Below are 26,522 nucleotides of genomic sequence, written 5' to 3'. Positions count from 1 at the left end.
CATAATTGGATTCCGTGTCTTCTTACCAAAGCCAAAAGAAATACTCCAGAATTTAAAAGACAAATATTTACTATCTATAGTTCAATAGTCAGGCGATCTTACTGTTTTACCCACACATACATACATGGTCAACATATGTCAACATCAAGGAAACACCTTTATAGACATATGGTCAGCTAGCATTAATGCATAAGACTACTTAACATTGATAATCCCCCAATTTCTTGCTTTTTTATCACCCCTTCTAATAGTCCAATAAAATATATTAAATTATATTCAATCACAAATGAAAAATAGAACATTCTAACAATTAGATACAATTCTGATTAAGTTTATAGTATCACAAAGAAGCAATCTGAAAGCAATCTGTTATATTTGTTGATAAAAGTATGGTAAGACAAAAAGCCACCATTATCAAACTGATTAAAGAGGGGTTATCTTTAATATATAAAGAGGGGTTATCTTCAACAGAGAGGATCAAAAGGAGCTTACATATGACATACTTTAGTTGCACAAATCAGAAAGTGACAGATATGAATGAAACAGATCTCTTAATAAAAAAGGTTCACAACTATAAATTGTGAGTCTAAACTGTCTTTTCTTTCATGCTTATTCCTCTCTCTATTCAACCAGTGTTGTTTCTGAAAATTCTTCCTTGTTCATGTTTAAACACAAAAGAAACAATTGGATTGTTGTAGATGTTGTCCTTGCTTTCTAGCTACTCCCCTCACCATGGCTTTTCCCATCCTCTTCAACCATCAAAATCTTTCCTGTTCTCTCTACGATGACTCACCATTTCTTTCTTGCAATGTCTAGAACCTGCAAGTTGGCTGTATAGCCATGTTCCAGAAGTATTCTCTCCTGATGTTTCGCCCACATCTGTGACAGGCATTCTCAGAGGTTGTGAGGCACATACCTCACAACCTCTGAGGATGCCTGCCATAGATGTGGGCAAAACGTTAGGAGAGAATACTTCTGGAACATGACCATACAGCCCGGAAAACACACAACCCTGTGATTCTGGTTATGAAAGCCTTTGACAAGGCTAAAGCCCTTTTAGACTACAACTCCCAGGATTTCATAGTACCGAACCATAGGTGTTAAAGTGGCTTCAAACTACATTAGTTCTACAGTGTAGATGCACAGTAGATTTTGCATTCTAAATGCTTTGAGCTGAAATACACTGTGCACAAGAGATCTACCAAGAATAAGATACCCTACAAAAATGTTCCATGGGAGTGGGAGCTGTTACACATTTAGCACAATATAGTCAATGCATGAGAACAAGAATATTCAAATAAATTTTTCTGCCTTAAGAGATTCCTCCATTTGATATATCATTATTAAATTGACTGCCAGAGGAATCCTAATTCAATTCTGAATCCTAACTTAGCATAGGAAAATGCAGGTTAATCTAGAGGGTGCAAAGTAGGCAGGTTCTTCTTCCAGGAGGAATAAGGGGCATGTTGCTGTGGAATTGTGAGTGGGATTCTAGTGGGAGTTTTAAAACTATTTTAAGTATATTTATTATATTTTAATCTCCTTTTTTATCTTAATCCACACTATATTATGTCATTGGGTTTTTTTTTGTTTTTTTTGTGTTATGGTTGAGCCTTATGGCTCCAATACTGGGAGACGTGGTCGTAAGACTCCTCGAGAGTCAGACTCTCTTGAGGAGCGAGAGAGGAAACGGCTGCGGGACATCTTTGCAGAACCATCTGACGAAGACTCCTTTGAGGGTTTTACTGAGAGAATGGAGGAAGAGGTGGTTAGCTCAGAGGAGGATGACATGGAATGGACTCGTGTGAGGGAGGATTTGGGTGTTCCTGGTAATGATAGCATGGGAAGCGACTGGCGGATCGGACCCGTGGACGAGTTGGAGGGATGGGACGGGTTCCACAGCTGGGGATGCTGTGGGGCGTAGTCAAAGATGTTTTAGTTCTGATGAGGATGATGATGATGAGGCACCTGGAATTAGGGTAACACCTGATAGCGATGAGGAGTTGTAACTGGCATAAAATGGGGTCTTGAATCCAGGGCTAATTGCGTTGGGCAAGGTAATCTGGACGGACGCTTGGGATCTTGTTGGGAAATTCCTGAAGACGGGTGTGTTTCATTTGCTGAATACGTAAGTTACCAAGGACACTGGGCATAGGCGGCGGGAGGAACTGTGTGGGCTTTTGTTGTGCAACCTGTGTTTAATCTTATTAGCTTGGACCTCCGTCGTCTTCTTGACGGACATTATTTACCTACTCGGAATTGACGCTGGACTGGCTGACTGACTGACTGACTGACTGGCTGGCTGACTACGACCTCGGACCGGATTGGGACCCCGCTGACCGCTGCAACCCTGATTGATGTGTTTGGACCCGGAGTTCGCCCGCTGCACGGAGGAGTAACAACTTAGTTGCTCAACCACAGCTGTTGAGTAGCAGAGAGGAATCTGCTGTCAGTATTTATGTTCTATTGAATCTTTGTTTACCAGCTTTTGTTTGTTTAAGGTCCCAGGCTGAAGTAAGCATTTTTGGTTTAACCCGGATTAAACTCCTGTTTAATCCGGTTTATCTTTTGAACCGTTTTTGAGTGACTTTTCATATTGAAGGTGAGTGTTTGCCTAGCTCGTTGTTTTTAACGAGCATTTTTGGTTCTGTATCTTTAATAAACTGTGTTGAATCTTATCTACTGGCGTTCTGTCCTTGACAGATTGCCCAACGCCAGAAAGAAGTTTTTTCTAGTTAGGTAATTACGTTTAGAAGACGATGGAGGAGCTTAAGGCTCGTTTTGACCAGCTGCAGGCTGCATTTTACGCTGCACAAGCAGCACAGCCAGCTAAATGACATGTTATGACTCCCGAACGTTTTGACGGGTCTCGAAATAAGTTGCCTACTTTTTTGGCGCAAATTGAACTTTATTTTTCCCAAATTAGTGCTCAGGCTTTTCCTACGGACACCAGTAAGGTGGCATTTATTTTGAGTTTATTGACCGGTCCTGCGGGACAATGGGCCACAAATTTAATTTTGGGAAACGACCCAGTCAAGGACAATTTAAATGATTTCAAGAAGTTACTATCTGACACTTTTGGGGACCCCCTCCGTATGGAGAATGCTAGCTGGGCTCTTTATCGGTTGAAACAGGGAAAGGGGTCTGTTTTGGACTATTTAAGTTTAACTCTTATCGCCATCAAGTTGACTGGGGAGAGAACGCGTTTATGCTCCTATTTATTGCGGGCTTAAATGATTATCTCCAGGATGAATTGGCGCGTTTAGAGCCGGCAGAAAACTGGGACGCTTTGGTGGCAAAAGTTTTGCGTTTAGACGCCCGGTTCGAATCTCACAAACAGTCTAGAGCAATGTATGCGCCAACTGTATCTGCGCCTAGGGCACCTGTAGCAAAAGGGGAGGAACCTATGGAACTTGGGGTGTTTAAGAATTGTCAACGGCAGAAAAGGACCGTAGAAGACAATTGGGACTGTGTTTGTATTGTGGGAACGCTGGGCATTTTGCTAGAAATTGTAATGTTAAGCCTTCTCAGCTTTCGGGAAAAGGTCAGCCCTAGTGCGACGTGAGTCCAACGCACTAGGGCTTCTAAAGCAGTCACTTGAGGGGAAGAAACATGTCTTTGTACCCATTTCTTTATCTGTTGGGGGAAAAGAACTTGCTTCTACTCTGGCACTGCTGGACTCAGGGGCTACGGTCTCGTATGTGGATGTTGGGTTTGCAAGGAAGAATGGGCTTCCTACAGTACGAAAAGCATGCGATATATGGGTGGAAGGAGCGGACAGGAAACTATTGGAGTCTGGGGTGGTTAATCGTGAGACCTCAGAAATAACGTGGGAGGTACAAGGAGTAACAGGAAAGTTTGTTTGGGACATTACACGTTTACCAAGATATGATGTAATCCTGGAAATGGATTGGTTGACTTTGGTAAATCCTCAAGTGGATTGGGTAAAGCGTACTATAGCTTTTAACAGGCAGGAATGTTTTGCTCTTAGTCTTTCTCAGCCTGACATGGAGGGTGTGCCTGTTGAATATAAAGAGTTTCAAGATGTGTTTTGTAAGAGGGAGGCAGACAAGTTGCCGCCTCATAGACCATATGATTGTGCGATTAGACTAGTAGAGGGCGCTAAATTACCAGCAGGAAGGTTGTACGCTTTAACAGTACCAGAAAGACAAGCTTTGAGGGAATTTCTTGACGAGAACCTAGCCAAAGGTTTTATCCGCCCATCTAGCTCTCCAACTGCCGCACCTGTGTTCTTTGTAGCTAAAAAGACGGGAGAGCTTAGATTAGTGTGTGATTATCGGGTACTTAATAAAAACACCATTCGTGATCGGTATCCGCTACCTTTGATCTCGGAATTACTATCGAGAGTGCAAGGGGCTAAGATCTTTACCAAGCTTGACCTGCGGGGGGCGTATAACTTGATTAGGATACGGGAAGGTGATGAATGGAAGATAGCATTTAACACGTGTTTCGGATGTCATGAGTTCCGAGTAATGCCTTTCGGACTTTGCAATGCGCCCGCGGTCTTCCAAAGATTCATAAATGATGTGTTTAGGGATTTAATTGATCAATTTGTGGTGGTTTATTTGGATGATATATTGATTTTCTCTAAGGATGAAAGGGAACACCAGCAGCATGTGAAACAGGTACTGCACCGTCTACGGGGTAATGGGCTTTTTGCTAAGGCTTCCAAATGTGTGTTTCACGTGTCTGAAGTTGAGTTCCTGGGACATGTAGTTTCGGGAAAGGAACTCAAAATGGATCCGCACAAAGTTGACGCAGTCAACTCATGGCAAGAACTCAAGTCTAAGAAAGATGTACAGCGATTCTTGGGTTTTGCTAACTATTACCGAGAGTTTATCCCAAACTTTGCCAAACTCACTGTACCTTTAACGCAATTCTTGCGAAAGAAACAACCGTTTGTGTGGGGACGGGAGGCTCACGATGCATTTCTACAGTTGAAGTCTAGTTTCCAGGCTGACAACATACTAATCCATCCGGACATTAATAGACCGTTCATAGTAGAAGCAGACGCTTCTAGTTATGCATTGGGGGCTGTATTATCGCAAAGAGATTCTTCAGGGACTTTGCGTCCCTGTGGATTTTACTCCAGGCAACTAACACCTTTTGAACAAAACTATACCATCTGGGAAAAGGAGTTGCTGGCTATCAAGGTGGCGTTTGAGGTGTGGCGGCACTGGTTAGAGGGCGCACGACATCAAATTGTGGTCAGATCTGACCATAAGAATTTAGAACATTTACAAACTGCCAAGAAATTGAATCAACGTCAGATTCGATGGGCTTTGTTTTTCTCCAGGTTCAATTTTAAAGTTCAGTTTGTAGAAGGGAAGGAAAACTTGCGGGCAGATGCATTATCTCGTAAGCCGGAGTTCAAGACTTGCGAGCAGCCAGTGTGTCAGACAGTTTTGCCTACTGCCTCTTTATGTGTGGTGGACAATGAGACGGGATTACATGCTCAAATCCTAGAGGCTCAGAAAGATGATAATTGGACCCAGGAACAACTCATGCTACTTTCGGTAGGAAATCGTACTTTGCTGTCTCATTTACAAGACCAGGAGGGGGTATTAGTACGTAATGGTCAGGTTTATGTACCGGCAGGGGCGCTTAGGTTAGAAGTTATCAGGGCACATGATGACGAACAAATGGCTGGGCATTTTGGCAGATTTAAGACCGTACAACTCATTACCAGAAGCTATTGGTGGCCAAAGATGCGTCAGGACATTCTCCGCTTTTGTGATACCTGCGCCGTTTGTCAACAGAGTAAGACGCCTGCCGGGCGCCCTAGGGGGTTATTATCCTCCTTGCCTGTTCCTGAGAGACCATGGCAGATTATTTCCATGGATTTTATTTCTGACTTGCCTAGGTCTGGGGGTTATACATGTATTTGGGTGGTGGTGGATCTATTTTCTAAAATGGCTCATTTTATACCGTGTTCCACAATTCCTGCAGCTCCTACATTGGCTTTATTATTTACCAAACATATCTTTCGCTTGCATGGAGCTCCTGAGGTTATTGTTTCTGATAGAGCTCCTCAGTTTGTGTCTCGTTTTTGGAGGCACTTCCATGAGTGCTTGGGAACCAAATTGAATGTGTCTTCTGCTTTTCATCCACAAACAGATGGTCAATCTGAAAGAGTGAATGGGCTGTTGGAACAATATTTACGTTGTTTTTGTCTGGAGCAGCCAACTGCTTGGGTTAAGTGGTTGTCGGTGGCTGAGTTCGCCTTTAATAACGCTGTACACACGTCTAGTCAACACACTCCCTTTGAGTTAACTTATGGCTTTTATCCGCAGGGAGGGGTGGCGCCGTCGACTAATGTGGTTTCCTCTGATCCGGTGTACCGTTCGTCTCAAATGGCTGCCTTACATGATGTTGCTCGCCGGCTGTTGTTGGAAGCTAAGGCAGCGCAGAAGACTCAGGCCGACCGCCATAGACAAGCCGGGGAGGAGTTGGAGGAAGGGGATCTGGTTTGGCTATCTTCTAAATATATTAAACAGGCTGGAGGAAAGTTTGCGCCACGGTATTTGGGACCTTTTCCTATTACTAAAAAGATTTCTTCTGTGGCATTTAGATTGCGTTTACCTTCTTCTTTTAAGATCCATCCTGTCTTTCACCGTTCTTTGTTAAAGTTAGATACTTCTGGGCGCCGTAACACTGTAGCTGAAGACATCACTGCTGTAACTCCACCTTTGGAGGAGGAGGCCTTTGTGAGAGGGGATAGTGTTATGGTTGAGCCTTATGGCTCCAATACTGGGAGACGTGGTCGTAAGACTCCTCGAGAGTCAGACTCTCTTGAGGAGCGAGAGAGGAAACGGCTGCAGGACATCTTTGCAGAACCATCTGACGAAGACTCCTTTGAGGGTTTTACTGAGAGAATGGAGGAAGAGGTGGTTAGCTCAGAGGAGGATGACATGGAATGGACTCGTGTGAGGGAGGATTTGGGTGTTCCTGGTAATGATAGCATGGGAAGCGACTGGCGGGTTGCAGGATCGGACCCGTGGACAAGTTGGAGGGATGGGACGGGATCCACAGCTGGGGATGCTGTGGGGCGTAGTCAAAGATGTTTTAGTTCTGATGAGGATGATGATGATGAGGCACCTGGAATTAGGGTAACACCTGATAGCGATGAGGAGTTGTAACTGGCATAAAATGGGGTCTTGAATCCAGGGCTAATTGCGTTGGGCAAGGTAATCTGGACGGACGCTTGGGATCTTGTTGGGAAATTCCTGAAGACGGGTGTGTTTCATTTGCTGAATACGTAAGTTACCAAGGACACTGGGCATAGGCGGCGGGAGGAACTGTGTGGGCTTTTGTTGTGCAACCTGTGTTTAATCTTATTAGCTTGGACCTCCATCGTCTTCTTGACGGACATTATTTACCTACTCGGAATTGACGCTGGACTGGCTGACTGACTGACTGACTGACTACGACCTCGGACCGGATTGGGACCCCGCTGACCGCTGCAACCCTGATTGATGTGTTTGGACCCGGAGTTCGCCCGCTGCACGGAGGAGTAACAACTTAGTTGCTCAACCACAGCTGTTGAGTAGCAGAGAGGAATCTGCTGCCAGTATTTATGTTCTATTGAATCTTTGTTTACCAGCTTTTGTTTGTTTAAGGTCCCAGGCTGAAGTAAGCATTTTTGGTTTAACCCGGATTAAACTCCTGTTTAATCCGGTTTATCTTTTGAACCGTTTTTGAGTGACTTTTCATATTGAAGGCGAGTGTTTGCCTAGCTCTTTGTTTTTAACGAGCATTTTTGGTTCTGTATATTTAATAAACTGTGTTGAATCTTATCTACTGGCGTTCTGTCCTTGACATTTTGTTTTTGTTTTTTTTGCATGGTACTTTTTAAACAAAGATCAAAATATGGGATTATTATTAGCCGCCTTGAGTCTCCATGGGGAAAAAGGTGGGGTATAAATAAAGTTAACAACAACAACAATAAATAGGGCATTCACAATTATATTCAATAGCAGATGGGAGTAAATGGAAGAATCTTCTATTCTCCCTAAACCAGAAGCTCTGCATTTGCTACACCCTAACCTCACATAATGGAATGGGAGCCACTGATATCAGGCCAAATCAAGGATGAGGAACACTGGAATCTCCACGTGGTTTGAACTTCAATTTTTAGGAAGGCAATTGTGGTAGCTGCAGCCTAAAACCAAAGGTTGTTTCTATCAACAGGACCTACTTTTGCTGTAAAGCAGCAGCCTGGATTTTTGTCAGTGCAGAAAACCCATAGTAGAATAATAAAACTTGAATTATATTCATATATATTAAATATAGCAATATAATCACATATAGTTCACTGAAAGCAGATGTGCTCAAAAGCTTAAAGTCATTAAAGCAAAAGGAACTTTGTATATTTAAACAATACTGCCAATCTAATGAAAGACAGACTATAGATTTGTTTTCTTCCCATTGTAATTAGTTGCAGTGAAACCAGAAAAATGCTGGCACTGCAGGTGTGTTGAAGGCACTGTGCATATCTGAGACAGCCGGCTGCACTGCATATATTGATAATTTCAGCTGTAATAATGTGCTACAAAAGAAACTAACCCTGCTAAATCTTCCCTCAACTAGGATAATTGAAATTAAAAGGAAATAAAAATCTAGCCTCCAAGCAAAAATGTATAATATAAACATGGGAACAATACAGAAATCAAGGAAACAAACAGAATGGCTGTACTGCTGCCATTTTCTGTAGCAGTAAGGCTCTGAAGATTAGCATTCAAAGGATGGAAAGGATACAAACTGTAAGCTCGCAAATATCTGTTAAAAACTTGCCCTTTATCATCTTTTTTTATTGTAAAAGGCATTTTATTCTGAACGTTTTTAATTCAACAAGTAGAAAATATAAGTGTTTATGTTTCAAATGCAGATTAAGACTAATTTAAAAAAACACCAAACCAAAGCCATATTTTTATTCAATTACTTGTATATCTGGACCAAATAATGTTCGTAATAATATTGTCCCCTTCTTATGGATATGCATAAATTGAGATTATAGAGAATAAGATCTTAGTTTCTTTGGAATCTATGCTGAAGCTACTGTTTCATACTGTTTTTCTTCAGTGACAGGTTAGTACTGCTTACAGTTAAATTCATGCCATTATACTTCATTTATATTTTTATTGATTCCTGGTTTCTCCAGTTTATGACTCAAGATAGTTTACAGAGATTAAAACAGAAATAGCTTAAAAATCCACATCGTAAAAAATCTAAAGATGCAACTAATCTAATAGTAGAAAGAAAAGCATGTCCATTAAAAAGAAACAAACCAGGAGATTCTGAATCGTCTTTTCCTCTGAGAAATCTTTGCTCAAAGACCTGCCAAAACAAGATTATCACTTGCCTAGAAAAGGACAAGAGGAAGGCCCATAAACTAACTTTTCTAGGGAGGGATTTCAAAATCCTTATCCCATTGGGATATATTCCATTTATATCATTATGCATCCTGTATTTTTTTTAAGGACTGGATGCATACAGTATTCAGATGGGATGCATATGTTTTAAAAATACTGTGCTTTAACTTATCAAACTACAGAAAGTTGGCTCCTCCCAATCTGTTTGAATGCCACACCCCCCCCATATTGTACAGTGACATAGCTTGAAAGTCTCAAACTACCGTCCTCAAGAGATTTTAGCTGACAAAACGCATGTTGATTTCCAATCACACATAATTAGAATCCCATGTTTAATTACTCAATTTCTATGATATTTTGCAGATATATTCCAATGAGTTACTGACACAATTGGACAAACATCATGTGACAGAACACATTGGGAATCGCATCCAAAGAATCTCAGAAATTGAGTATATCCCAATATGATGAGGTCCGGAGAAAGCCATCTCCTGTGTTCCCAATAAAACTACCTATGAAGCTTAAAGAAAGAAAAGCCTCACTTAAAGTTCCCAGAATATAGGCAAGCTCATATGGGAGAAGCAGTCTTGAAGTAACCCGGATCTGAGTTGTACTGATCTTTACAGATTTGAATTGAATTGCTCCCAGAAGCAGATTGGTAGTAAGCAGAGTTACTGCAACAAGAGAGTTGTGTATTTCTCTATAGTCTCAGTGGTGGTGCCCCGGCTCTGGAATGTCCTCCCTAAAGAAATCAGGCTAGCCCCTTCACTTCGAGCTTTTCACTCCAGCCTAAAAACATGGCTTTTTAAGCAAGCCTTTGATCTTACATAGGTTTTTAAGGACTAGTCTGAGGATTTATTGTGGGCATCACGTCGGCACTGGAGCTATGTCAATTGAAACAACTTGTTTTCATCTGCACTATGACTGCATTTTATGAATTTTAATGTTTTACATTGGAATTATGTATGTGTGTGGTTGTAATTCTGTGGTTTTTAGCATTTCAGATTTATGTATTACCTATATGTGGCACTTCGCTGTATTTTGTTGGCCGCCCCGAGTCCCTTCAGGGAGATGGTGGCGGGGTAGAAATAAAAGTGATATATATTATACAAATAGACAGTACAAGTTAATGGTCTGGCTGCAGCTCTTTGTACTAACTGAAGTTTCTAAACACTCTTCAAAAACAACCCCACAAATATGGCATCATAGTAAACCAAAGGTAGGTAACCTAGGACCTCATCAGACACAAGTCCTCCTCTGTTTCCACACACTTCAAAGACATTTCAGGGACAAAGTACCACCAAGCTCTTCACAAGATGTAAAGCTAATTCCGGTTGTCATGCATTATTGTGCCTATCCCTGAAATAGAGTAGAAGTGTAGAGAAAATGAGAGGGACAGGAGATGGTGAGAAACCCATCTTCTGAGTTCCCAGTGAGATAAAGTGATTAAAAACACATGGGATGTGATCTGACAGATTTGCCAGTGATGTGGAGGAATGGGCGTTCCTCATCACTTTTGTTTTCACTGTGTTTTCTCCTTAATAGTAATCTAGGCTCATGCTCTTACTAGCTTTTTAACATAACACTGGTCTAATGGAGGGAAGGAAAGATCTTTCCTTTCATATTCTATAGTCTTTTTCACTATGAATGACCAAACACACACATATAAAAGATTGCAAATCTATTTCATTTTGACTTTTACTCTACAAAACCAAGAACTGGAAGCAAATGTTTATATCTTCATAGTTGTATCCAAAGATTGATAATGGTATCATACAATATCACAATTTGCATGCTAACCTTCAGGTTATTAGCTCAAGAAACAGATTTTGAAAGTAGTGATGGAAGTTACTTTGAAACTCACCTTATCTAAAGAAAAACTCCTAAATGCCTATGCCTCCTACACACATTGATATATTTTGAATAATATGGTCTGCCGTTACGCTTATTTAAACCAACAATAAAAATCCAAGATACAAAATATCTAGAATATTTCTCTCTATTAGTTTTCCTTTAAAAAACAGCATAGCAGAGCCAGATGTAAAATGGAATTAAGATTTAACACAAGACAATAAAACTGCAAGATAAAGTGAAACTAATGGAAACAATTATTGGAGAGCGTTAGAACTAACAGATGTTAGGGAAGGTATAAAAACTGAAAAATGATAAAGTATAACAATAAATAGGCATAGTTAGATGGCCTTAAAGTGGCAAAGGCTTTAACAATCTCTTCCTGGTGATTTTTGTATTATACTGAAGGAAGCCCAGATTGTTATTTAATTGTTCATAACCCAAGCAATGCGTAGATTGCCTAAAGTCAAAGATCTACCTTATGGCTGAATGACACAGCAATATATGAAAGATACACACTAATTCAAATATCATGTGTGAAGTTATACATGTGCCAATCCAGCCAGTCTTGAATAAACAAGTCATTTGCTCCATTTTTCTCTTTTTCATTTCCAAGACCAAATATTTCTGGCTGTTATGCATGAATTTTTTCAGGTAAAACTGGGACTTACTTTCCATCCTGCCCTTACTCTTGGCTCAAAACAATAGTATATGGGTATTGTTACAACACAGGCTGAGTATCAAGGATGACAAACACATATATCTCTTGAAAAATGTTTTGTATGAGTGCAACTGTGGCTGGGGGAGTCCATATCACTAGGTGGTAAATACACACCTGGTTTGAAGACAAACTTAAAAAGGACTATCCAAGGTGCTAAACTTAGTTTAGATATTCAGTTCAGGGCCTTGAACAGTTCCCTTAAAGTTAAAATCTAGCCTTCAGCTACCGTTGATCAAATAAATAATTTGCTGATGTGGGAATGCATCTTTTCAATTGATGCTTAGCAAAATGCATTCACTGAGCAGCTCAAAAAGTTTTTAAACAAGTGATAGAAGTGCAGCAACTACTTTCTCACTAATTACCAAGAGCTCATGGGAACAGGGATGAGACTGCCACTGTAATGAGACACAGATGGTCAGCAGTGATATTCAGGCAGGCAGATAACATTTACCAAACAGGGAATCAGTCTTAGGAATTAAATTCCAGAACATTTCAGTGGTTTTATTGTTCAGGGTAAAATATTTGAACAGGACAGGGGGACTGTAATCCATAAAAGGGTGATTCACTGTTCACAAAACATTTATTAAAATTTTCTCTAAGTCTTCTAGATTTGTATGCAATAATGTTGAGTTTGCAGTTCAGTCCTTTAAAACTCTCATTTGCAAGGAGGGGAAATGATACTGCTGTTAAAACCCTCTCTAAAATCTGATACCAACATGGAATTCAGAGGCTGGAGTAAAAATAGTAGATGTATGGCTTATTTGCATTAAACTACACTAATAATCATTTGGTTGAGCAGCTCATCAGATTATCCTGAAATGAGTCTGTGACAACTGCCAAAACCATTATATGGAAATAGATGATACAGTAATGTGAAAAAGGTCTAAAACGGAAGTGGCTTAACTGGAAGCTACAGTTGTTTTTTCAAACTGGTCAGTGGGCACCTTTCCTAGAGAAGGGAAATCTCTCGTGCACATATAGTTAAAGGTAAGATAAATCATGAAACAAAAATTGGATTTTAACTCTATTCTCTTAAAATACCTGAGAGCAAAATTAATCCAAATATTAATAATGGATGTTGTTGCTTGAAAGCTTCTCCAACTTCATTTTCTAATATTCTGTATCATGGCCTTATGGTGAAAACTAAACAGTGACACCACTTAAACTAATTTATGAACCTTCTAGAACATGCTGATAAAAAGAAATTTGTTAGGGCATCATATTTTTGTTTTTCTCCACATACATCCAATGACCATCTTTAATTTTGATTCTCCTTCTGTTATCATCTGTTGCAATTATGATAATATGCTTACCATTGCTACATTCAGATATATATAAAAGCCTTTTGGAAACTTCATGAGCAATCCCAAACGTATTCATTTTAGATCTTGCTATCTCTTACACATTGGGATCCAAATCAGGTCATGAAAAATTAATGGAAATACAGATATAAAAATGATCAGTCAAAGCTGATCCAAATATTTTGTTCCTCTGCAGAGAAGAAAGAGATACAGAGTGCCTAATCATTCTTGGGTGGAATTTTCACAATATTGGAAACACTACCAAGAAGGCCTACCTGCAGTTACTCAGTAAATATGACAGTGGCAGAATCAAGAACCCACCAATAATTGCTAGGAGCCTAAGGAGCCTTGTATAGGAGAGTAGCATCTTTTGAATAGCTGAGACGTGACTTGCTAAAACAGAAATTAGACCTCCCTTAATAATTTGATGTTTTTTTATTTTGGATCTGCCCCTCAAAAAAGAGTGTTACCTGTCTGCATCCACAGTGACATCATGCACCCCTCTTTGGATGACATCTCGGGAGGCAGCTATATCTGGTATTCGGTTCAAACTCCTTGTATACAGGTTGAGTCCTCCATCTGTCATGTAACTGAAAATAAAAACATAATAACTCATAAGAAAATTCTACCATCTGGTGCTACCCATTTATACCGTGCAGTCAAAGTAGAACTTTTACAAAGCTAAAGAAAGAAATGGCATGTTTGTTCCACACCATTTATAGTCTAAACCAGGATTTGCAAACCTGTCAAAGTAAGCGTCATGAAAGCCAAACTATATATGATGTGGTACAACCAAACAGGATCTGATACAGTTTTAAAATGTTATTTTCAGTAAGCAGTCCAGTGTTGGAAGGGAAAAAAATAAAAATTGTGTGTGTGTGGGGGGGGGGGGGGGGAAGAGATGAAAAAAATGTGGAAAAACTGAAATATTTCCCAGTGTTGGAAACCCCTGATGAGGAAAATACTGGATTCTTTGCAGTTTGGGACTTATTCTTTGCAAAATTTAAACATCTGTTGTTGTTGTTTTGCTTTGGGTTTTTTTTTCTGTACAGAAAACATAATTTTTGTAAACAATACAGTTCTGTACCATTATTTTCTCTGCAGAGTATGCCTCAACCTGTGCAGATAATGCTGATTTATGTGCAGAAACAACAAAAACCCATATGAATTTTGAATTTTACATGACACAAAAGCAAGATAAAATGGATAAACAGATAACACAATTACATAAACCATATACTGTACAACAAAGTTAATAAATACAACATGTTCCACTAAAATTCCCTGGGCCTCAGGCTACTGAGGTCGTCCATATATATATATATATATATATATATATATATATATATATATATATAATCCTAAAGCTCTGTTTAGACCATATATATATTGTCAAACCTGGGTTAGCCTTCACTGATATGCCTAACCCATCGTAGTCTGATCATTTTTTATAGGTTATTGGGAAGGGCCTGCTTCAACAGGAATGTTTTGACCTGTGATCAAAAGGCCAGTAGAGAGGGGGGCTGACCAAACCTCTTTGGGAAGGGAGTTCCAGAGCCACGGAGCCACCACCAAGAAGGCCCTCTCTTTCGTTCCCACCAACCGTGCTCATGACAGTGATGGAACCAAGATGACGGCCTTTCCTTATGATCTCAGGGCTCATGTGGGCTGGTAGGAGGAGATGTGTTCTTTCAAGTAGGTTGGGCACAAATTGTTTAGGGATTTATAGGCTAAAGCTAGCATCGTCAAATGCGCCTGGAAACAAACTAGGAACCAGTGTAGCTGCTTCAGGAGTGGAGTAGTTATTTCCTTGTATCCTGCCCCATGAGCAGTCTAGCTGTTGACCTTTGAACCAGTTGACATTTCTGAATGCTTTTCTGGGGCAGTCCCACGTAGAGCACATTACAGTATTCTAATCTGGATATGACTAAGGCGTGTACTACCATGGCCAGATCTAGCTTTTCAAGGTATGGATGCAGCTGGCACACAAGCATTAACTGTGTGAAGGGTCAGTACTGAATCCAGGAGGACCCCCAGACAGTGCCTTCAGCAAGAGTGTGACCCCATCCAACACAGGCTGCAGCCCAGTACTTTAATCGGCCCTATGACTAACCAGTAGTACTTCTGTCTTATCTGGATTGAGTTTCAATTTGTTCAACTTCATCCAGTCCCTCACAGCTGACAGGTACAGGTTCAGGGTCAGGACGGTATCCTTGGCATCAGGTGGAAATAAGTAACAGAGGTGGACGTCATTCTGCATAGAGATAGCACTGAACTGCAAAACTGCGGATGATCTCTCCCAGCAGTTTCATGTAGATATTAACCAACATGGGGTATACTATTGAACCCTGTGGGACCCCACAGGTCAAAGGCCATGGTGTCAAGCAGGAGTCCCCCAGCACCACTGCCTGGCCCTAACCCTTTACACAGTGCCTCCAAGTCTCATTCCTGTGAAGCGGTAGAGAAGATTAACCATGGTCAATGGTATCAAATGATGTTAGATGTTGAGTCCCATAGTAGATGAAAAGAGGGCTATAAATGATCATGAGGATAGCACATCAGCAATCAATGGCCTCTATGGATGACATGTATGCTAAAACTGTAAGCAAGTACATCAGTGCATGTGATATGTGCATTAAGCATTATGAGGTCCACATGGAATGTTTATTCTGCAAGTGCCATAGAGCCACAAAATTGGGAGGTCAGCCATGTAGATGTAATAGTGCCATGTGACCTATTGACATTAATACAAGTTTTGCTACCACAGCTTTATGGTTGGACTATTTTTTTTTTGTTTTACCTTCTTTTGAGGTTTATTGTTAGCTGGTTTAGTCCCTAGAGACTGTGGGTTTAGTCATGGGAATGACCCTGTGAATGAAATGAGTAATGAGTTTATCTTATACCTATGAATTCTCTAAAGCTCAGACATTGAAATCATCTTCACTAGAATATTATGTTAAGAGAGGGGCTCTAGCAAGAATTTGTTTTCCATGTGATACAATATTCTTTTATAAAAATATATACTGTATATTGTGATTTATTCTACAGGGTAAATGAATAATGAATTTTGCAGCTTTCATTTGTAGATTACAAACTCAAGAAAATGAAGGAGAAAAGCAAACCCTACAGTTGAAGGTATTTTCCTTTTTTTATTTTTGGTTAATGCATTAATGGAGAGGTTGAACATATGAAACAGGCATCATGTTAATTCCTAATTACTAGTGGATTCTCATTTCCCAAGTGTTTAAAGTAATTAAAATGGGAATGGAAGAGGAAAAAGTGATAAGAATTGACATGCTCGAATAAACCATTAATTTTCAGTGTTTATTATTCATTTTTTCATTATTTTTTTAAAAACCTGAAAGTGTACTTTAAAATGTTCTGGTCAAGAGCACTACTGCTTAGTAATGTTTTTCAAGGATTTCTCATTACCTGTGTCAAAAAAGACAACTTAATTTATTCTCTAGGGGTGATAAAATTAATTGCTACATTTTTAAAGACATGTAACACCCCCCAAAATCCATTAAACAGCATACAACAGAAGGAAAACATTTCAAGAAATCCACATGGAATGCATTTGACATGTTAAGAATGTAAAGGTGTATACTACATCTACTGGATGAGATAAACAGACTATCTAGTTCTGTTTTCTCAGTAACCACATAAAACATACCAGTGGGAAGCCCAAATGGAGTACACAGTGACAATGTTATCTTTCCATTTGTGTTCTCCAAGAATTGGAAGGTTTCTGACACTTCTTCTTCTTCTTCATTCACACAGTTGTCTCCGACTCTTTGTGATCTCATGGACCAGTCCATGCCAGAGCTCCCTGTCGGCCCTCCCTGCCCCCAGTTCCTTCAAGGTCAAGTCAGTCACTTCAACGATACCGTCCATCCATCTCGCCCTTGGTCGGCCTCTCTTCCTTCCATTTTCCCCAGCATCATGATCTTTACAAGTTTTCCTGTCTTCTCATGATGTGGCCAAAAAACTTCAGCTTTGCCTCTAATATCCTTCCCTCCAGTGAGCAGCCGGGCATTATTTCCTGGAGGATGGACTGGTTGGATCTTCTTGCGGTCCAAGGCACTCTCAGGATTTTCCTCCAGCATCAAAGTTCAAAAGCATCTATCTTCCTTCGCTCAGCCTTTCTTATGGTCCAGCTCTCGCAACCATAGGTTACTATGGGAATATCATTGCTTTAACTATGCGGACCTTCGTTGCCAGTGTGATGTCCCTGTTTTTCACTATTTTATCGAGATTGGCCATTGCTCTTCTCCCAAGAAGTAGACGTCTTCTGATTTCCTGGCTGCAGTCTGCATCTGCAGTGATCTTCACATCTAGAAATATAAAGTCTGTCACTGCCTCCATGTTTTCTCCCTCTATTTGCCAGTTATCAATCAGTCTGGTTGCCATAATCTTGGTTTTCTTGATGTTTAACTGCAACCTAGCTTTTGCACTTTCTTCTTTCACCTTGGTGATAAGGCTCCTCAGCTACTCCACACTTTCAGCCACCAGAGTGGTATCATCTGCATATCTATGGTTGTTAATGTTTCTTCCAGCAATTTTAACTCAAGCCTTGGATTCCTCAAGCCCCACATATGATGTGTTCTGCGTACAAGTTGAATAAGGTTGAAAGTATGCAACCCTGGCATACACCTTTCACAATTTTGAACCAGTCTGTTGTTCTGTGGTCTGTTCTTACTGTGGCTACTTGGTCTTTATAAAGATTTCTCAGGAGACAGACAAGGTGACTAGATATCCCCATACCACCAAGAACATGCCACAGTTTATTATGATCCACACAGTCGAAGGCTTTAGAATAGTCAAGAAAGGAGAAATAGATGTTTTTCTGAAACTCCCTGGCGTCCTCCATTATCTAGCGGATATTGGCAATTTGGTCTCACATTCCTCTGCCCTTTCTACACCCAGCTTGGATATCTGGCAACTCGCACTCCATGTATTGCTGGAGTCTGCCTTGCAGGATCTTGAGCATTACCTTACTGGCATGGGAAATAAGTGCCACTGTACGGAAGTTTGAGCATTGTTTACCGTTTCCCTTTTTTGGTATGGGGATATAAATTGATTTTTTTCCAATCTGATGGCCATTCTTGTGATTTCCATATTTGCTAGTATATGGTATGCATCACCTTGACAGCATCATCTTCCAAGATTTTAAACTACTCAGCTGGGATCCCATCGTCTCCTGCCGCCTTGTTATTAGCAATGCTTCTTAAGGCCCATTCAACCTCACTCTTCAGGATGTCTGGTTCTAATTCACTCACCACACTGTCAAAGCTATCCTCTATATTATTATCCTTCCTATACAGATCTTCTGTATATTCTCGCCACCTTTTCTTGATCTCTTCAGCTTCTGTTAGGTCCTTGCCATCTTTGTTTTTGCAATAAGAAGTTCGTGATCTGAACTACAGTCAGCTCCAGGTCTTGTTTTCACTGACTGGATGGATGTCCGCCACCTTTGGCTGCAAAGGATGTAGTCAATCTGATTTCGGTGTTGACCATCTGGTGAAGTCCATGTGTAAAGCCATATTTTGGGTCGTTGGAAGAGAGTGTTTGTTATGCACAGTGAGTTTTCCTGGCAAAATTCTATTAGCCTGCATCCTGCTTCATTTTGTTGTCCCAAACCATGCTTGCCTGTGATCCCGGTTGTCATTTGACTGCCCACCTTAGCATTCCAATCTCCTGTAATGAAAATAATGTCTCTTTTTGGTGTATTTTCCAGTAGGTGCTGTAGATCCTAATAAAACTGATCTAATTCTGCTTCTTCAGCAGCTGTGGTTGGGGGGTATATTTGGATCACTGTGATGTTAAACTTGAATTGAGGTCATTCTATCATTTTTTGGGTTGTATCCAGTCACTGCTTTAGCAACTTTATTATTAATTATGAAGGCTACTCCATTTCTTCAGTGTTCCTCTTGTCTGCAGTAGTAGATCTGGTGGTCAACTGTTGTGAAGTGGCCCATTCCAGTCCATTTCAGTTCACTGACTCCTAGAATGTCTATCTTTAATCTTGACATCTCACCGATAACCACATCCAGTTTGCCCTGGCTCATAGATCTTACATTCCAGGTTCCTATAGTGTGTTGATCTCTAGAACATCTGATTTTTTGTTCACCTCCAGCACCGTCGGCCTTTAGCCTTTCTTTCAGCTTTGAGCTAACTGCATCATCACATCTGGGGCTAGTTGAACTAGTCCTCTGTTCCTCCCCAGTAGCATTTTGACCATTTTCCGACCTGGGAGTCCTATCTTCCAATGGTATACCGACATTTCTCTGGTTCTACTGATCCATGTAGTTTTCATGGCAAGAATACTGGGGTGGGTTGCCATTACCTTCCCCAGGGATCGTGTTTAGTCTGACCTCTCTGCCATGACCTTCTCGTCTTGGTTGGCCCTGCACGGTTTAGCTCATGGCATCATGGAGGCCTGCAAACCCCAGCACCACGACAAGGTAACTTTGCATGACACTATATATGAATAGGTAAAGGTAAAGGTTTCCCCTGACGTTAAGTCCAGTCGTGACCGACTCTGGGGGTTGGTGCTCATCTCCATTTCTAAGCTGAAGAGCCGGCATTGTCCATAGACATCTCCAAGGTCATGTGGCCAGCATGACTGCATGGAGCGCCGTTACCTTCCCGCCGGAGCGGTACCTATTGATCTACTCACATTGGCATGTTTTCGAACTGCTAGGTTGGCAGGAGCTGGAGCTAACAGCGGCTGCTCACGCCGCTCCCGGGGTTTGAACCTGGGACCTTTCGGTCTCCAGCTCAGTGCTTTAACGCACTTCGCCACCGGGGCTCCTGTTATCATCATGAATAGCAGTCAATAAAAGCAATACCTTTAATGTATAGATTCAAATTATTTTGAACACTTTACAGTTGCAATGCTGTTTGCATCAAGAAGTAATAGCAGGGTAGTAGAGATTCTTTTTTTACAGCTTATTTCACATGCCACCAACTAAGAACAGAGCTATGCAATTGTGATTTGGGAACTACTCAGAATCACATACTTTCGGTATATAACTAGAAATCATGGGTGAGTAGATGAAAGTGAGTAATGAAACAAGGGTTGGATACTTGTAGATTTTTAAAATTAATTCTCTGCATGCATTTGCCAATATAAAGGCAGATATGGATCAGGATACTTTTGTAAGTTCTACTCTTGAATTGGGCCCATGATCACTGTGCAAAAAGAATGGGGTTGCATATATTACTTTCATTCTTAACATTCATGACTTCAACATGTTTAATGGAAAAGTATAGTGCTATCATTCATGACTAGAATTTTACATACTGAATTTCTCTTATTATAATGTCTCAAACTCAAAAATGATGACAAGCAGAGAGTTAAATATGTTAAAGAGAAAAAGAGAAGGGCTCATACTGAATCATTTCATGCATAAAAAATCCAATTCTTCGTACTCTGTTTCCCATGGCTATGAATCATGAGATTGCCATAGGTTGGCAGGCTATCTGAAGGCACATACTTGCATACATCATGAGCTAAGTAAAATTGTTTGATCTATTGATCTATCGACCTACATAAATACTTTAAAGGTATCACAACTTGTTAGATCATGGAAACTAACCAGGATCAGCCCTGGCTAATACCTGGATAGGAGATTACTAATACATACCAGGTCCTGTAGGCTATGTTTCAGAGGAAGGGAAGGGGCAAAGCCACCTCTGAATGAACAGACATCTATCTATCTATAAAGTCGACATCTGTCTGTCTGTAACTCAGCATCTATCTATCTATCTATCTATCTATCTATCTATCTATCTATCTATCTATCTATCTGAGATTTAAAAGTAATCAAATAGTAATTATGCCAAATTTGATTCCAGAATCTCTCTCATAAACACCTTCTGCCTTCTTCATTTGCTAAAGATGAAACCGATTTACATCTAAGAACACTGTTTTCAACAATTTTAAGTGGATGAGCATATTATCCTCCAAGTCAGAGGTTTCCATCATTTGATCTTCCAGGTGTTTTGAACTTTAGCTCCCAGAATTCGTGAAACTTGGTCAAGCTGGCTGTAGCTTCTGAGAGTTGAAGTTCTAAATAACTGAAGCATCAAAGGGTGGAAATCACTGTTCTAGGTCATGGGGTAATACGGTTTTAAGTCTATAAAGCCAGACATTTTCCTATTTGTCCAAAATACCTAAAGGAGATGCACCTCAATACCAAAAAAGGACAAATCAGAGAAGTTGTAATGCTCCAAGTTAAAATGTCTGGCCACTGATAGATCAGGATAGTACACTTCTGGTTCCTGAGTTGTGTATTCAGGTTTGTTGTTGTTTTGCCCAAATATTGCAGATGACATTCTGTATTTCTGAACCTGATCACACAGATACAGCAAGATGACTATTTAAAGGGAATCTATATTTACTGTCCTGCCTTTTTAGCACTCCTCATTCCTGAATCTGGTATAATAAAAAATGAACATAAAGACTCATTTCTATGTCCATGTCAGCCTTTGGTTCTTTCCTTTGATTTCCACACAGTGTTCAAGTTCCTTTTAACTTTTTGCATTCACCACAAAAACACAACCAATGAAATAATCTCTTTTGTTCCTTGACTCTTCTATGTTGAAACTCAGCATGACAACTCAAGGAACTCAGCATGGCAAATCAAGAAAGAATTGGTTTTGGTGCTCAACTTTGATTGCAGTCTCCTAATGCCACGTATGATATGATACAAAAGATTCACCATTAAGATCAAACATAGTTTTAACCTCTATCTTCCCTTATGCTTCCCAGATATAAACTCTCAAAGGGGGAGAGGGAAGGAAGGGGGGGGGGGAGAGATCTGTTAGATATGTAGGGGAAAAAACAGGTATGGATGTTTTATCTATCCTTCATCTCTTTGTTGTATGAAAAAAATTGAATTAGAATTACTTAAGGAACAGATTTAAATATTGTCTTCCTGAGCACCATTTCTTTGATCTTTCGAGTGAATGTGTTAGGCTGTTTAGCAGTAATATTTCTGAATTATTGACTGAATAATATGTACTGATTTTATATTGTGTGTGATTCTTTTAAAATGCAGCAAAACATCTATTTTCAGTTCACATGAGTACCAGCAACTAATCCACACAGTTGGCTATTGCAAACTCTATGAAAAACAATCTTGTCCCATTAAAAGTGTCTATGTGATGACTATAAGCTCTAAAGAAAAACACCTATATATAAGTAAATCCATCTTTCAGTACTCAGCATGTGTGAGATGGAGTGAGCTTCTATCTTCAGCTCTAGCTTGTGGGGGACATGAGAGAAGCCTCCCAGTAACACATCCAGGCATCCCCTGGGCAACATCTCAGTAAATGGCCAATTCTCTCACACCAGAAGTAACTTGTAGTATGTTCTCAAGTCATTTCTGACACAATAAAAAAATTACTCAGCATATATGTAAAAAGAACATACAAAGAGCTAAGTTGAATATTTGAAACCCCAGTGGAAGAAATCATGTCCTACACCTGCAAAAATCCATAAACCTCTCTGATGAAGCTGACTTTGCTGATTTATTCAATATGTTAAACAGACAGAACTTTTATACAGAATGTTCCTAGAACATAATTTTACTTCATATTGACAAATTTTATTTTCAGTCAACAAAACTTTGAGGTTGTATCTAAAAACAATAAAAATTCTCTCAAAGAAAAGAAATAGGTAAAAGAATAAATAGTGTTTACATGCTGACATACACACAATCTTTGCTACACAGTATAATCATAATAATCATGGGGTTATGTTCCATGAAAGGAGCCCCGGTGGCGAAGTGTGTTAAAGCACTGAGCTGCTGAACTTGCAGACTGAAAGGTTCCAGGTTCAAATCCCGGGAGTGGAGTGAGCACCCGCTGTTGCTCCAGCTTCTGCCAACCTAGCAGTTCGAAAACATGCCAATGTGAGTAGATCAATAGGTACTGCTCCGGCGGGAAGGTAACAGCGCTCCGTGCTGTCATGCCGGTCACATGACCTTGGAGGTGTCTACGGACAACGCTGGCTCTTTGGCTTAGAAATGGAGATGAGCACCAACCCCTAGAGTCAGACATGACTGGACGTTCAGGGGAAACCTTTACTTTTTACTATGTTCCATGATCCCCCATGTATACCTGAAACCATGAATAATAGCAAACCTTAAACCTTGACTATACTTGCGAGCATAACATAAAATTGTCTCTGATCTATTAGGTGAATATTTTTGTCTCCTATTTTCTGTTACTCTGTGATTGTTTAATTATTGTTATGATTACTTTTATAATTTGTGCTCATTGCTCTCCCGCCCAGAGATCTTCAGATAGAGTGGAAAAAAACTGTTTCAAAAACTCTTCATCTCACATATTTTTGCCATAAGAACAGGAGAAGAAGCTAAAGCGCTATTTAGAAATGAAGCATAATCTTACAAACAGAGATAATGTCTGGGACCATTTCATTATATCCTCTCGAAGAATTCTTAGGACATTTATATAAAAATGACAATAGAGGAGTCAATACAAAAAAATCTCAGTAAGAGAGAAAAATACTAGTGATTTATTTTTTCCAATAAATAAATCTGTATCAGAGACTAATCTGAAAAACTTATGAATAACTTTGCTAGGCAATCATTTTAAAGATGCCTATGTTCCTATTCAGATACCTCAGAGAAATCTTTTGTGCTTAAATACAACAATTTCACCATCAAATTGCAAGTATCTCCTGACATATAGAAAGAAAACACAAAGAAAAATAGTGCCTGTTAAATAAAGGTAACAAATGATATCTTCCTATCAATATTCATGTCCTCGGCTATAATATATACAATTGTAAAATTGCAGAAAAACTAGCTGCTCAGTTTATTGTATATGAGAAAAGCAGCAGTAAAACATTCATTTATATAATTAAAAGCTTTGTTCAATTTGGGACCCCAAAATTTAATGAAATAGCTTTCCCGTTATGAGACTCCCTATACCTGGTATTTCTGAGACAGGGTTTGGAGAACTGCAGCAAAAGAGAAGGAAATCTTCCCTCCCTGCCCCCCTATCTGTGGAATGCTCCTCCTTCCAAAGCCTATCAAATCCAGATACCAAGTGCATCTAAACTGCAGAATTAATGCTATTTGACACCACTTTCCATTAATTCTACAGTTTATAATTAATTGCCATAGTTTGGGTACATATCAACACTCTTGCCACTTTATCAACATGGAGGGTTTTTTGCCCCTTACCATGCTGGAGCTCCACTTTGGCCACAGCTCCATAAGTATTGCATTAGATCAGGGGTTCTCACCCTGAGGTCCCCAGATTATTTTGGCTTTCAGCTCTCAGAAATCCTAACAGCTGGTAAACTGGCTGGGATTTCTGGGAGTTGTAGGCCAAAAACCTGGAAACCCATAGGTTGAGAATCACTGAATTAGATGATGAAGGCTGTGTCCCTGCCCCATCAGTTGGTGAAGCCACGAGAAGTGTAGCAAAGAGGCTTCCTCACCACCATAGTAAGCCTCCCATCCTTTGGCTAGCTCCATCAATCTTGCATGCATTTTTATGCAGTTTTCACACTTTTCCCTATCTGATGGGGGAAGCACCAATGCGGCAATGCACCTTGCCACAATCCTGCCATGTGATAGGGATGGAGGGTGGGCATGCTGCTTGCAGCAAGTCACCATGAATGCCTTCCATTTTGCCATTGATTGCCGGTGAAACGGGGAAGGTCCATGGACAGAGAAAGTTAAACCTTGTAAAACTACAACTGTATTCATTCTTAAGTGTAGATCAGGGGTGTTGAAACTCATTTTCAACTAGGGCCACATTAGCCCTATGGTTGCCTTCAAAAGGCTGGTTGTAATGGCAAGGCTATATAAATGTAACTATGTTGCTCTGGCATTGAAAGTGTCACAGACCACATAAAATGACATGGTGAACCAGATTCAGCCCATAGGCCTTGCATTTCACATGTGTAGTAAAGATGAACCCTTGGTTATCATTATAGCAACAGATTAGATATTTCTCTACATCCAGGCATTAGATGGGATGCGACTGGCATATTTTTTAATGGCATAGTGCCAATTGACTGCTCTTATAATTTGTAACACATTTATGGGGATATTTGTGAACTGTTTTGTATTTTGTATTATTTTTTCTCTTTAATTTCTGTGTATTTCTGTTTTTGTAAGATGTTTTAAGTCTTTTTTCAGAGGAAAGCATCTAAGCATTTTAAAAACTGTAAAGGAGTTTTGTTTACCCCATATCATGTGTATCTACTATCGGCAAATAATAATACTTAGCAACATTTTTAAAAGCATTAAATTAAAAAGTAAGGTGGATTAGAATCAGTTCTGCAGTTGATGATTTACAAATCCAAACTCTGTCCATCAGGCAGGTGTGGGAGCCCACAAAACCCTTGATGTCTGTTATCTTTTTCTGCCTATAAAAGTCTTAAAGAATTAGCAGGAAAAGTTCAGGTGCTGATTAGATCGCAATACTTGACCCAAGTATTACACCAAGAAATATATGAACAGGGATTAAATCATAGCTTGGTTGTATTTCCAGATATTTCAGTTATAATGTGTTCTCTGCCCAAGGCAAAGGACAAAAACATTGCAGCATGATCCATTATTAATCTTACACCTGGCATTTCTGCCAAAAGCTAGCTAGCACTTAGGCCACTGCAAGATAAAATACCAAATTTGAACTTAATATACTATACAACTTTAGACTAATGCTGCTACACAGCTGCTTAATTATTGCAACCAAGAACCATTTCAAATAAGATGAGCTTCCAAAAAATAAAGGAATATTATAAGCAAATATCCTAAGGATACTAGAATAAAATAATTTAGGGCCCATCTAAATTAAAGAAAGAGGGAACAATGAGTCTCACCACTGCAAGTAGAGAACACTATACAGGAAAAATCAACCCTGGGTGGATTTGGAGGAAGACCTGAAGTCATCTCTAGAAGATTCCAAATGTGGAATATGCTTCCAAAAGGTACCAAATCCATCTGAACAAATTTTACAGGAATTGAAAAAAATGTGCAAAGGATGTGCATTTTTTTTAAACTATAAAATGCAATTTTCGAAACCCTGTAGCAAAGTTATTTGATAAATTTGATAGTTTTAATCAGATCAAAATATTCTACTCCTAGCCAATAATGTGCTGCCACCTACAACTTATTTTTCATTTATTTATTTTTTGGATTTAGTATCTTTTGGAAACAAACTCTCTTTTTATTAAGTCAGGTAAGGTTTATCTGACCGAGTTGTTAA

The 26,522-nt window shown here is 39.8% G+C and overlaps 1 protein-coding gene across 17 annotated transcripts in view; it reads right to left on the bottom strand.

The window, feature by feature from the left end:
* Positions 1-26,522, bottom strand: part of nav3 (neuron navigator 3) — a 587,869-nt gene that overhangs the window by 111,995 nt on the left and 449,352 nt on the right. For all 17 annotated transcript variants that reach the window (XM_016993769.2, XM_062980879.1, XM_016993770.2 and 14 more), the window contains one exon: positions 13,736-13,855. In XM_016993769.2, coding sequence (XP_016849258.2) covers positions 13,736-13,855 — 120 coding nt within the window. The remainder of the gene's footprint in view (positions 1-13,735; positions 13,856-26,522) is intronic.

The sequence above is a fragment of the Anolis carolinensis genome, chromosome 5 (genome assembly GCF_035594765.1).
Source record: "Anolis carolinensis isolate JA03-04 chromosome 5, rAnoCar3.1.pri, whole genome shotgun sequence".
NCBI classification, from domain to species: domain Eukaryota; kingdom Metazoa; phylum Chordata; class Lepidosauria; order Squamata; family Dactyloidae; genus Anolis; species Anolis carolinensis.
The sequence above is the reverse complement of the archived record's forward strand: the minus strand, read 5'-3'. Positions and strand labels throughout refer to the sequence as shown.